Source organism: Monodelphis domestica, chromosome 7 (genome assembly GCF_027887165.1).
Source record: "Monodelphis domestica isolate mMonDom1 chromosome 7, mMonDom1.pri, whole genome shotgun sequence".
Classification (NCBI taxonomy): domain Eukaryota; kingdom Metazoa; phylum Chordata; class Mammalia; order Didelphimorphia; family Didelphidae; genus Monodelphis; species Monodelphis domestica.
In genome coordinates this window covers 15,248,982-15,262,669 of record NC_077233.1, presented here as the reverse complement: position 1 = coordinate 15,262,669, position 13,688 = coordinate 15,248,982, and the positions used below count along the sequence as shown (strand labels likewise).

Here is a 13,688-nt window from a genome sequence, read left to right as displayed (position 1 = left end):
AGACTCCTACTAGCTGTGTGACCCTGGGCAAGTCACGTAATTCTCATTGCCTAGCCCTTACTGCTCATCTCATCTTCCAAATGAGCTGGAGAAGGAAATGGAAAATTACTCTGGTATCTTTGCCAAGAAAACCCTAAATGGGGTCACAAAAAGTCAGACATGACTGAAAAACGAATGGACAACATACATAATAGCTTGGTTGTGAGTAACTATCTCATAAGCGGAAAATCGCCTTATAAAAGTAGGTTATTAGGGGGCAGCTGGGTAGCTCAGTGGATGGAGAGCCAGGCCTAGAGACGGGAGGTCCTAGGTTCAAATCTGGCCTCAGGCACTTCCCAGCTGTGTGACCCTGGGCAAGTCACTTGACCCCCATGGCCTAGCCCTTCCCACTCTTCTGCCTTGGAGCCAATACACAGTATTGACTCCAAGACGGAAGGTGAGGGTTTAAAAAAAAAAAGTAGGTTATTATAAGAAGATGCACTTAAAGAAATGTCAATGCACAGCACAATAAATCTGTTTTGTCCTCTCCAATGGTCCATGACCCCCCACTGAGGTCCCGAGTTACATCCCAAAAAAGCAGAGGATTCATGGAAGAAAGCAGAACATCAAAGGAAAACGCAGTTTTCAATGGAGATGAAGAGACAGAAGCAGGGAAAACACTGGACAAAGAAAAGAGCAATTAATGAAGATCAAAATGAGATGCCTAATTTAACCACTAACATTGGGCATTTGCTGAGGCTCTTATAACACCGATACTGAGAAGAGAAAAGTTTGTCCGTTGAGCACGTAGAAATTTGGGGCATTGACTGCCAGGTTGGGCTGAAGATGGGAAACTCCTACAAATTCTCTGATCACTGATAAGCCTTATCAAATGTGAAAACGTCTTGGCAGAGTAGCTGTGAATCGTAGGATTCTCCTATTTTCTTGCACTTAATGATAGGATATTTGTCCTAGGGATGAACTTGATTATGATGCTAAATGAGTGATAACGAAGTTATCTAAGTGAGATAACCTAAGTTTCTGCTCCTGCTGCCACATTGGCAACAATATTCTTACATACAAAAGGCACACTTTTCAGTTAGGCACAACCGAGTTCTCAAAAGCCGATATGCCTAACCAGCACAGTCTATGCCAAGCCCTGACATAAATCGTGGAGCGCTCTGACACAGCCTCACTTCCTACTGGTCCTGCTGGATGCAAGAATCTATTGATTCTCCATCCTGACTCCGAGAGAGGTGTCTGAAATCTCCTTGCGCCTTTTCAGGAACTCCTAGTCATCGCTAAATAGGGCATGTATTCAGGATACCGGCATCCGCCCAAGACCAGGCTGATCTCCAAAGGCCACCACAGCCCCAAAGCTAGAGAATTCCTAAGATGGAGAAGGGTTCGAGAAGACTGCCTAGAAGCAAGGCTGCTGGGGGGTTCCAGGTGCTTCTAGAAACACTGACTTCACCTGCCACCTAAACCAGAAGCATAATCCAGGAATGGCTCCTTTCTCATTCACTTTCACTTCATGCCAAGTAGAATGATCTTTGACCTGGCAATGGAAAAACAAAAATGACTAATAGCAAGTCGACAACCACATTGAGTAAAGAGGTAAGAGGAATTCAAGTCACCTTGCTGAGATGAACTACATCCTACATTCTGAAGGAACTGGCGGGTGGGACTGCGGAGCCTCCATCAATGACTTTGGAAAGATGATGGAAAAGGGAGAGGGTACCATCAGACTGGAGAAGGGTGAAGGGTGTCCAGGTCTTTTAAAAAGGGGAGAGAACAGTCAGAAAACTCTAGGCCCAGGAGACTGGCGTCAGTTTCTGGGGTGAATCTAGAACAGATCATGAATGAGGTAGTGGGTGAATATCCAGCTGGGAAAGAAGTGATTAAAATGGACAGGAATGGCTTCATCAAGAACAAGTCATGCCAACTGCCTGAATACAGAGGTTGAGGGGACATGACAGAGGATAGACTCTAAATGAACACTCTAATGCAAATACTATCAACAAAGCAATGGGTTCAAATCAAGAAAACATCTAATGCCCAGTGGACTTGCGCGTCGGCTATGGGGGGTGGGGGGGAGGAAAAGAAAATGATCTATGTCTTTAACGAATAATGCTTGGAAATGATCAAATAAAATATATTAAAAATAAATAAAAAATTTAAAAAAAAAAAGAACAAGTCATGCCAGGCTAACCTCACTTGCTTTTGTGACAGTACTACTGAACCGTGGTTTAACAGAGAGCCATGGATAAAGGTCACCTCAATGTTAGCCAAGGGTCCTATTAAAGACTGTCACACAACTCATGTGGAAGGGATGGAGATATGTGGACAGAAGCAATGGTGTCAGGCCCAAATAGAACCCAATTCCTGGAGTTACATATTGATTTCATCTGCTTCTATAGACTGCATGTTTGACAACTTCTGAACTAAATGCTTATATAGTTAAGTGGATTTAAACTGATTGGTTGACAAAACTGACAAAACAGCTGATAATGGTTCAATGTTAATAAGGCATGAGGTCTCCATTGGAGTGGAGAATCCGCCAGGAATCCGCCCTTGGCCCTGTGTTCATATTTTTTATCAATACTTACATCTTTCCAGTGCTGCTATACAGCAGCATATTGTGGAACACGACCACCTTCAAAGAACTAAAGATGAATATCTCAGAGGGGGAGAGAAAAGATGGTAGGTGTGACAGGCTGCAAATATAGAGAGAGCGTTTTACATATATAACCAATGGAAAAACCCAGAGAAGAAGGGCAAAAGATATTAATTAAGGAATTACTGATAGGAAGAGAAGGTGGGGGACAACAGGTGGACAGCCAGAGTGCTCTACTGGTTAGTATTATATTAAAAATTTCAATCTAAATTTGAACAAATCTAGCAAACTGGCTTTTTAAACACAAAAACATTCCTCTGATAATCTGCAAAAGTGTTTCAGGTGGAGCAAATCCAACAATTAAGGGAAAGGGGCCATAAGTCTTTATTATGTATTTTGTTAAATGTAATTTTAACCAAGGATCACCAAGGTCTAGAAAAATCCAATAATCATTTAGGTGTGATAATCTCTTAATAATAGAAACTTCACAAACTGTTTCAGTGAATGTGCATCATAATAAACCACACTTATCAGACATGCAAAAAATTAATCCACAAATGAAGAAATAGTAGAAAAAGACCTTACTAGTTGAGGCAATGATATTACTTGTCACTGGAAAATGGTGAAGCAAACCTATTTCATCAGATAAGACTTTGTTAAAGGAGTCCTAGATTTGCCCAAACATGGGTGGGGAGGGAGCATCTAATTTCACCCAATCTTTAGAATCTGGAGTTTTAATTTGCTATTTTTCCTCCTATAGCTTTAGGACACTCCAGCAAAATCTTCCTCTGAAGCCTCCTCATGATGTGGAGGCTGTGGAAGGGCACCCCAACACAGGACAAACACTGATAGACCCTAACATACAGGAAGGCTGTGTTCTGGCCAGGCACATCTAGAGAAGCAAGCATTTCTCCCCTCTTTACTAGTCCCAAAGTGCTGAAAATACAAAGAAAAGCCCGACTCCACCCTGCCCTCAAGGAGCTTCCCTTCTAATGGAGGAGGAGATCCTTGAGAGGAGGTGGAAGGAAAGCCTGGAGGGAGAGGACCAGCTCCTGCAGGAAATGGCATCTGGGCTGAGCCATTCCCAGGGTGGAAGCAGGGGATGGACTTCTCAGCTGAGGCCACCCCCAAAGACGACCTAACCCCCTTGGCAATGGCAGAAAATAAGCCTCCCAGGACAGAGTGGGCACCCCCAGAATGAATGGGTGCCTGGGCCTCTCAGGCCTCTCCTCCGCTCAGCATCTGCTGGGCACCATCAAGCAGGGGCTCGAGCCTCCCCTCCGCCATCCTCCCCAGAAGCACCCCTTCCTTCTGCCTCCCCTTTATGGCCCCGGACTCCCCCTCCCTTCTGGGGGCTTCCTCCGGGCGCCCACCCAATGGGCTCTCCTTCCTGCCCTCTGCCCAGCTCAGGCCGTGCCCTCCGGGGGAGCCTTTTCTTCCGGGAGCCCTTCCTGGTCCCCCCTCAGGGCCCCGCAGTCCTGTCTCTTCTCTGTGTCTCTGGGGCGCCCACATGCCCATCCTCCCTGCTCAGTGTTCCGTGCTGGGGGTCTCTGTACTCGGGGGCAGCTTCCCTGGCCCTCGGCTCCGGTCCGTGTGTGCGTGGGACGGAGGGGCCTGGCCCGAAGCCCTCCTCGGCCTCCGCACTGTGGGGACTCCAAGCGGCCCTGCTTGGGGGCCTCCGAGGGCCGAGCCTGAGGAAGGGGGCCCTGAGGGCCGGGGCGGCATCTGGGGAATCGGAAAATGGGGGGATTTCTGGCCAAGAGCCCGGAGGGGCTTCCCACGTCCTTCTCCGGCTCATTTCACAGATGGGGAAATGGAGGCCAAGAAGAAGGGTGCCGTGACTGGCCCAGAGGCCTGGGAGGCCGGACTAGAGCTGGGGAAGGGAGCCTCCTCTCCACGCGGCCGTGCACGCCTGCCCTCCAGGGGCTCCCAAGCGAAGGCCCAGGCAGGGCGGTGCCGGCCAGCCCCCCCAGAGACTCAGCCAGGGCCCTGGGGGATCCGGGGCGTCTCCACCCTGTGGGGCCTGCTGAAAGCGCAGGAGAGCAGCAGGAGGCAGCCGGAGGCCTCCCTCAGGGCCTGGGAAGAGGACGAGGCAGGAAGCTGGGATCCGGCCAGAGGAGCGGCAGGCTGAAGAGCTTCCGGCCCCATCCGGGCCCGAGACACAGCAGCAGGGGCAGGAAGGCTGGACCTGGACCTCCACTCCCGGGAGGGCAAACTGAGCGACGACCAGAGGGGCAGCCCGGCGGGCTGGGAGCTCCACGGGAGCCGGGAGTGGGCCGAGGCCTCTCAGGCCGCGTTGAGGCCGCTGTCCGGCAGGAAGAAGGCAAAGGTCCCGGGGAGAACAGCTGGGCACCGGCTCGGGCCAGGCGCCGACCCCGGGAAGCCCACCCCAAAGAGGGCCCCTCCGCCTGGCCCGAGACGCGGCCTGCAACAAGGGGCTGAAGGAATCGGATGAGGAGCCAGCAAAGCTCTTAACAAGGAAGGGGCCGGCGGCTTCCCGTACTTAAAGGCTGTCCCTGGAAGAAGGGTTCGACTGGCCGTCTGCCCTAAGGCCGCCAGCGGCCAGAGGTCTGGGCCCCAGGCAGGAGGCCCCGAGTTCAAGCGTGACCTCAGACGCCTGCTAGCGGGGTGGCCCTGGGCAGGTCACTAGCCTGTTGGCCTCCGTTTCCTCATCTGTGAACGAGCCAGAGAAGGAAACGGCCAACCGCTCCAGGGTCTCGGCCAAGAAAACCCCACAGCGGGCCGCCGAGCGCTGGACACGCCAGGAAGGACGCACCAGCGATAACGGAGGGCAGGACCGTGACGGTCCAGGCCAGGAGGGCAGCTCTCCTTGGATGGCAAGGGAAGCCCGAGAGGCTTGTGGGAGAGAGGCCGGCCTCGCTCTAAGACCCCGAATTACAGAGAGAAAAGCCAGGCTGGACCCCTGGAGGGAGCCTCAACGTCCCAGGTCAGATGGGCCAAAGGCAGAGCGCACGGCCTCAGGGTGGGCGCCCGGGGGGCGGCGGGTGACCATCTCGGCCGGTCACCCAACGCCGGACACTAGCACCGAATAAAGGCTTGCGGACAGGCGGCACTTCAAGCCTCGGGCCTGGCCTGGTCTATGTGTCCGGTGAGGGGCCCCTCGGACCCTTCCCGCACGCCAGTCACAAGAAAATCAGGGGCCGGAGGGCCAGCGCGTGGGTCCTTCCCCCTGGTCCTCCCGAAGGGCCTGGACTCTCCCTCCCGTCCTGGGATCGGTTCTGTGTTCTGGTTCCGAGCAGCGAGGGTGAGGCGAGGGGGCGAAGGGACCCGGCCGGCGTCCCACGGCGAGGACTGTCTGGGCCAGACTAGAAGCCGGGATCTCCGTCGGGGAGCCACCGCGCTGCCCACACGCGGCACCAGGAGGCCCTCGTGACGGCCGATGCCCGCTCAGCCCCCCCAGCGAGCCACTCTCGGCAGCCCCAGGCCAGAAGGAGGAGGCGGCCAGCTGTGCGGCACATTCTCTGCCCAGAGACCAAAGGGCCGGACTTCCGGGGCCAGACTTCCGGGGCTGTGGCAGTGCAGAAGGCCCAGCCGCCATGAAGAAGAGGCTTCGCTCCGAGGAAGTCCGCCCTCAGGCAGTCTTCCCGCAGCCGCCCCCACCGCACGGACACAGTCACACGGAGCGTCCAAGGCCCTCCCCGAGGCCTCTGGAGGAGAGGCTGGATGCGGCAGGCACAAAGGGGGTCACGACGGCGCGGGGAACGGCGCTGGCAAAGGCAAGGCGAGGCGGCCGGCCTGGCAGCACCCCAGGAGAGCGGATTTAGAAGGGGGCGGAAGACCAGAGGGCAGCGCGGGGCCTCTGCGAGGCAGGGAAAAGGAGGCCGCTGACTTCCCTGGGACAACGTGTTCCACCCTGCTGGCCTCTGCACAATGGTTAGCGTCGCAGTAGGCCCCGAGACCTCTGGAACCTTTCCAGGGGTCACCCCTGATGCAGAATCCCAGAATTAGCCCTCTGGGAGGAGCCTTCATGGGGGAGGGGGGCACTGGAGCCGGTCTTCTCAGGCCGCAATATGAGGCGGCTTCTCAAGGCTTCCCGACATTTGGGACTTTCCCAAACCCTCCCTCAAAAGAAGGACCAACATCTCCAGCCAGGCAAAACACCCCAGGGTGTGTGTGAAATATAAAGGGGCCATATTGGACAAAATAAATAAAATCACAGCACGACCTAAAGAATGCTGATTTTTGGTTTGGGGAGTCAAAATGCAGCCCCAGGGGGCCATTTCTACCTGAGTTTGACATCCCTGATCTACAAAACTGCCTGGAAAAAAAAAAGAAACTGTCAGAAATGAACCCAAACTTTAACACCAAGAGTTCCGACTTTAAAAATGAAAAAAAAAGGTAAATACTTCCGAATTGGAGCCACGGAGAAAAACAGGAGAACGGCTGACCCTCTGCCCAGGGCCAGCAGCATTTCCCACAATGAGCGAGCTGGAGCAGGATGGGATGTACCTCTCCTTCTCAACTGAAAGTTCAAATAAATGTCAGAAAAATCAGGAAAAAATGACTCAAGCCATTAAAAATATGAAGAAGGAAACTAATAAAACTCAGAAACATAAAGCTAAAATATCTAAAGGAAGAAACCCATAGGAAAGAGAGGAAATCCTATAATAGCAAAGCATTTGCAATATGGCCACACAAAACCCCAATTTCCCATCGGGCCTCACTGGAACATGAAATTAATTCAGCAGGAACAGAGAGCACGTGGGGTCCAGGAAAAGGGGGGCGGGGATCCCCTTGGCCCGGCCGGGCCACCATTCTTTTTCTGGCCAGAAACTAAATGATTGCCATGCAGCTATGTGGTGCTCCAACATTACTGTCTAGCATCGTTCCTCAGAGCTTCCGGGGAGGGCAAAGATCTTCCTCCCCCTCCGAGAAAAGGCCTCTTTCCTTGAAACGGCTCCCCTGCACAGCTCTCGCCCTCAAGCATGCCCGGCCAGCCTGGCAGAGTCCAGGAGGCAAATTTCAAGGGCTGCTTCTATTACAGCAACTTTCATGCCAGCATCCACCAGTTTCTGAGGTTGGCCTTTTGACTGTTCAATTAAGGAGGTGCAGTTAATGAGCGAGTGATAGTGATGGACCGACATGAAGAACATCTGTTTTCAGACTACCAGGAATGGCTGTGGGGTCAGGCCTGTTGGCTCATTTGGGAAGATGCCCAGCCACTCAAACAGGTGGCAGGGTACCAACTCTACCCAGAGAAGTACCGTGCTCTGGAGGTCCTGAGATGTAATCTTGAGGAAAGAAAGGGAGAAAGGGAAAGAGATGGAAAGAGATGGGAGGAAGGAAGGAAAGAAGTGAGGAGGAAAGAAGGAAGGAGGGAAGGAGGAAAAGAAGGAAGGAGGAAGGAAGGAGGGAAGGGAGGAAGGAAAGAAAGGGAAGGAAGGAGGGAAGGAGGAAGGAAGGAGGGAAGGAAGGAAATAAGGAAGGGAAGTAAAGAAGGAAGGAAGGAAGGAAGGAAGGAAGGAAGGAAGGAAGGAAGGAAGGAAGGAAGGAAGGAGGGAGGGAAGGAGGGAGGGAAGGAAGGAGCGAGGAAGGGAGGGAAGGAAGGAGAGGAGGAAGTGAAGGAAGGAAGGAGGGAAGGAAGAAGAGAAGGAGGGAAGAAGGAAGAAGAGAAAGAGAGGGAAGGAAGGAAGAAACAAAGGAGGGAGGGAGGGAGAGAGGAAAGTGGATAAGAATGAGTTGTTGCAACTTCAAAGATCCTGTCAGGTCTTTGTGGGGCTGCTGCCCTCTAGCTCACAGGCTATGTAAAGCACCGCAACAGTTGCTTTCTTTGGTTTTTTAAGTTTGACCCAAATAGTATAGGATGATTGAAAAAGTTTGAATCATGTCATAAAAAGTTGAATTCAAACTTGGAAATACCAAAAAGGCATTTTCCATTAAGTAGAGGAAATTAGTTTTGGCCGTTCCCTGATGATTTCTAAATTGAGGATCCTCAGGAATCTCATAGAATTACTTTCTCATTCTGAATTACAAATAGAATGAAAAATAAAATCTTTTGTACTCTGGATTGGTCACTGTTCTCCCCTCGTGGAACACACAAGGTCCAGCTCATTTCCCCACCAAATGTATCTTGTGGCTTCTTCAGCTTCCATGTGAAATGCTCAGGAACCCACAACCAAAAACAGAAGCTGTGAGCATCAAAATGAGCCCGGGAGAACCAAGGAACGCTCCACTTGACTCATGGCCTGGAGCTGTGGTGGCAAAACTCCGGCCCGTGTGCCAAAGGCGGCATGCAGAGCCCTCTCTGTGGGCACGCACACTGCACGCTGTATGCCGTCCTGGCAGAGTTAGTGACTAGAAAGGCAGAGGGGCTTGGGTAGAGCTGCTCCCCTCCCCCTCTGTGCTTACTCCCTCCCCTGAGGACCCCCTGGGTGGTAGGAAGGAAGGAAACCACGCAGAACTCCCTGCCCTCTCCCTGGGGCTCCTCCTTTGCTTTTGAGATCTGAACCTCCCCAGGAGGCGCCAGGGGAGGCCCAGGGAGGCCCCCTGCTGTGCCAAGGCACCCCCCTTCCACAAGGGCGGCTGTGCCCTCACCCCCTTCCAAGGGTTTTAGCAGCTGCCCACATGCTGCTCCCCTAAGGGAAGGAAACTCCACACCTCTGCCCACTCCAAGCCTGGGGGGCCCCCACACAGCCGCCCCCACCCAGGAAACTTCAGGGCAGGCGGACGGCGCCAGACCTGACTCATGGGTGAGGTGACCCTTGCTAGCCCAAACCTGAACCCAGGGCAGGATTCGCTGCCCCAAAGATTCCTTTTAAAAAGGGGAGCTCGTCACCTGGCTGAGCCGCTTCAGCTGCCTCCCCCTTGAATGGTGGCCTCCCAGCAGGCTGTTCCTGAAGAGCTGCCTGAGGTGGTCAACCACATGCTGAAAAGTGACTCCCCCATACAGGACCCATGGGGGGCTCCTGGGGGGGGGACAGGGGGCCATCCGGCCCGGAACATCACGTGCTCTCTAAAAGGTTCTCGGAGGATCCCCAACATCCGCACCACGGCTGGCCCCCGGCTGTCGCCAGTTACACAGAGGGTTCCCAGGTCTCACAGGGAGCCCCCAGAAGACGGGGGGACACTGCAGGCCGACCTGTGCTCAGGCTCGGCTTCCGGATGCGTGGCAGCCACACGGCGCTCACGATGCCCCCCTCAGGAAGCTCTCCCGGCTCCTTGCTCAATCCAATAACCTTGACCTCTCGGGCTCTTCTTCGGCCGTCCCCTCCTCCTAGAGTCCAGGCTGTGGGCTGGCTCCAGGGCAGAAGCACTCAGGGCTGGGCACGGGGGCTCCGTGACTGATCCAGGGTCACCCAGCTGGAAGCCAGGCCCTCCCACCCCCTGCCAGGCCTTCCCGCTGCAGCACAGACGGGGCGGCTCTGCTTTTCTCCCTCCATGGGGTCCGCAGACATCTCCGTCACGTGAACACAAGAGCTACGTTCGAAAGGAAAAGGAAAATGGCTCCAGCAGGTGAGCGTCGGGGCTTCGACGGACGTCTGAGGGCTCTGGGGAGGCGTCGGGGCCGGACGATGGCCTCGAGGGACGTCTGAGGGCTCTGGGGAGGCGTCGGGGCCGGACGTTGGCTTCGACGGACGTCTGAGGGCTCTGGGGAGGCGTCGGGGCCGGACGTTGGCTTCGACGGACGTCTGAGGGCTCTCGGGAGGCGTCGGGGCCGGACGGCGGCCTCGAGGGATGTCTGAGGGCTCTGGGGAGGCGTCGGGGCCGGACGTTGGCTTCGAGGGATGTCTGAGGGCTCTGGGGAGGCGTCGGGGCCGGACGACGGCTTCGAGGGACGTCTGAGGGCTCACAGGAGGCGTCGGGGCCGGACGGCGGCTTTGACGGACATCTGAGGGCTCACAGGAGGCGTCGGGGCAGCCGGCCACGGGCATTTGGGTCAGAACCAGATTTCCTGCTGCAGGAGCAATGCAGCGAGGTCAGTCACCCAGGGCTTGGGCTGCTTCCAGGCACATCCAGTCCACGCTCAGGCACTGGCTGCCTCTCCCTGAGCCCATTCTTACTGTAGACCCATCGGTTTTCCGAGGCCCCTTTGCTGTTGCTCAGTGGTTCTCCGTCCTCTCTGGCCCTCAGTGAGCCCGCTGGGGTTTTCTTGGCTCCTCGAGGGGTTGGCCATTTTCTTCTCCGGATCATTGTTCAGAGGCAGACACTGAGGCCAGGAGGGGCAGTGACCTGCCCAGGGTCCCACGGCTGGTAGGGTCTGAAGCTGGATTTGAACTGGGCGGGGAGGAGTCCTGCCAAGTCCGGGCCTGACAGTCTAGCCCCCAACCACCAGGCCGCCCTGGGAGGCCCCTTGGGCAAGGGCTCCTTTTGGGGGGTCGGGGGGGGTCTCGGCATCACCCCTCGCACACAGCCCAGCACCAGGCACACAAGAGGCTTCTGTGGCAGAAGGAGGCGGCGCCTTATGGATGACCAGGCAAGAGGCCCTTGGCCACCTGTAAAAGGGGCCCATCTGCCCTGTGCCGGGACCCTCGAGCCCCATCTCCCTGGCTTAGCTGTCCCAAGCCCGGGAGGCTCCGTGGTTCTTCCAGATCTGCAGCACGGGCAGCTAAGCCAGGCCTCTGCCTCTGGCCACCATCTTGGATGGCGTGGGGCTGCCCTCTGGGGGTGGCCAGGCCCACACTGTCCTGGGGAGCCTTCCAGGGTTTCCTACCAAAGCCCAGCCAGGGGGAAGCTTCTGGGCCCCAACGAAGCAGCCACAGCCGCTTCCTGTGCTCTTCCCTGGATGCCCCCGGCCTACCGAAGAGGAAAAGTGAGCACAAAAGGCTGAGGCGCAGAGGCCCCCAGCCCCCCGCTGACCGTCAGGCCTCTGTCCAGCCCTTCCACAGCACCAAGGACCGAGGCGACAAAACTGTGGATTTTTGAAGAAGTGGAGGCCGGGCAGCAAGGGGGCTTGGTGAAAGGAGAGCCAGGCCCAGAGAAGGGAGGTCCCAGGTTCAAATCTGACCTCAGCACATCCTCATTGTGGGACCCAGCCAAGTCACTTGGCCCATCTGCCTGGCCCTGGACAGGACAGGAGGGCGATTTTTCTTTTAAAGAAGTGGTGAGAGCACCAGAAGCTGCGGCCAGGGCCCAGCTGCACCCAGGGAAGCCCCTCAATGATGGCAAAGGGGTTCGGGCTGGACACGGAGCCCAGGGTCTGGAGGGACTCAGCTGTGCCAAGGCTCTCGGGCTCAGGGTCCCAGACCATCTCCACTGGAGCCCAAGGAAGTCGGTCATTAGGGATGAGGGATGGTTCAAGGCCCCAGGCACAGGCCTCCTGTCTGGTCAGAATGCTCTTATGCCTCTGCTAGGCTGGCTAGCCTGCCTGGTGGGGATAGCCTGGTTAGAATCTGGGACATCCAGCCCGGGGCTGGAGGCTGCCACTCCCAGGGCATCCACCTGCCCCTCCACCACAGACGGTCGGTCGCTGAAGCAGCCAAGTCCCTTCTCCTGCAGGGATGCCCCCCCCAAGGAGGTTGCCTGGGCCAGGCTGGAGGTGGGGGCAGGAGTGGGAGGCTGCTCTTCCCAGGAAGGCGGCAGGGTAAGGGAGCCAGCCACAGCACTTACGTGGGAGGGGGGCACCCCACAAACACCTAAGAACTAAGTAATGGGGTTCTCTTTGTCCCATCTCAGGAGGAAGGCCCAGGGCCTCACTCACCCTCACGGCCACTGAGCACCCTGCACGCACTCTACACGGGGAGGGATCCGGGATGCTCAGGACCCGTCTGTGGGAAGTTCTTGGCATTCCCGACAGAGCTGAACAGAAACCCTGAAATAGGTTTAAGCTGGCAACCTGACCCTAAGAGGAAGCGGGGGCTCTCAGAGCTGGGTGAACCCCCAGAGGCATGCCCCATGGGAGAAAGGGAAGAGAAGGAGCCCAGAGGAGCCCGGCCAGGCACGAGGGCAGGCACCTCGCTCGGCGCCATTACCTTTGACGCCGCCGAAGGAGCCGTAGGTCATGTTGCAGGCGATCCGCTGCAGGTTGTGCTCATACATGAGCTTGATCTGGTACTGGTTCCCGTGCTCCACGTTGCCCAGCGTGCCTAGGAAAAGGGACAGGGACGCCGTGAATGGCGGGCAGACAGAGCCGACGTCTGACGGGGAGCCGCTCTGGCCCTAAGATACACGGAGAGGACTGAGGGAGCAGCTCCGGGGCCACCATCTCCCACTTCCCGCCCCAATCCCTGCAGCCCCCTCCCAAGTCTCTTCCACCAGACAGGCCGATGGAAGGGCCGGGAAGGGCCTTCAAGCCCCCTGGTGAAGTGGCCACCCAGGGACCGAGCCACACGCCCGTGTCCAGGCCGGAGGGTCCGGGCTGCCCTCGAGAAGCCTCCCTCTGGCTGCGGCCAACGGCATGGACGGAGTCAGACCCCCAAAACGATCCCAAAGGAAATACAAGAGGGGGCTCAAGAAGGCTCCCGGCCCGTGGCCCAGGCCTGACCACTCTTCCGCCTTGGAGCCGCTCCGAGACGGAAGGTGAGGGTTAAAACAAGGGAAAACAAGGGCTTCTGGTCGCCCCAGAAATACAGACACGAGGCCTCGGAAGGGTGGGGGGCTCCGCGCGGCCCTGAAGGCCGAAGGGGAGACGGGACAAGGCCGGGACGAGGGACGGAGCCGGGACTGACCGCTGGGGGTTCTGCTGAACCCTTTTCAGAGTAAGTCTATGGCGGGGCCCCTACGGCAGCGAGGGGGGAAGGCGGCCGAGGGCTCGGCAGGCAGGAGGACGAGCCGCGGAAGTCAGGCCGGGCAGCCGGCCTCGGACGGAGGCTCCACCGGCAGTCACTGGGCCGGTGCCGTGTCGGCTCCCTGCCAAGGCCAGCCCGGGAGCCCCCGAGCACGGCCGGGAGACACGACGGGCTGAGCTCACGGGCAAAAGTGCCGCCCAGAGACCCAGAACTGGCACGGAGGCCCCAGGGGCGAAGGCCAAGAACCTCTGGGGGGGAGGGAGGAGGCCGGCCCAAGAGGCGGCTGGGGCCGAGACCGCCGGAGCCACCCAAAGCAGGCCCCGAGCAGCGCCTCGCCTGCACCCAGAATGGTTTGTGGGGGCGCTAAAGGCAAGCAGGGTGGACGGAGTTTGTGTGCCCGGCCAGGT

The 13,688-nt window shown here is 56.7% G+C and overlaps 1 protein-coding gene across 2 annotated transcripts in view; it reads right to left on the bottom strand.

Annotated features, from left to right (window-relative positions):
- Positions 1-13,688, bottom strand: part of BBS9 (Bardet-Biedl syndrome 9) — a 340,104-nt gene that overhangs the window by 300,964 nt on the left and 25,452 nt on the right. For both annotated transcript variants that reach the window (XM_056804267.1, XM_056804266.1), the window contains exon 5: positions 12,526-12,639. In XM_056804267.1, coding sequence (XP_056660245.1) covers positions 12,526-12,639 — 114 coding nt within the window. The remainder of the gene's footprint in view (positions 1-12,525; positions 12,640-13,688) is intronic.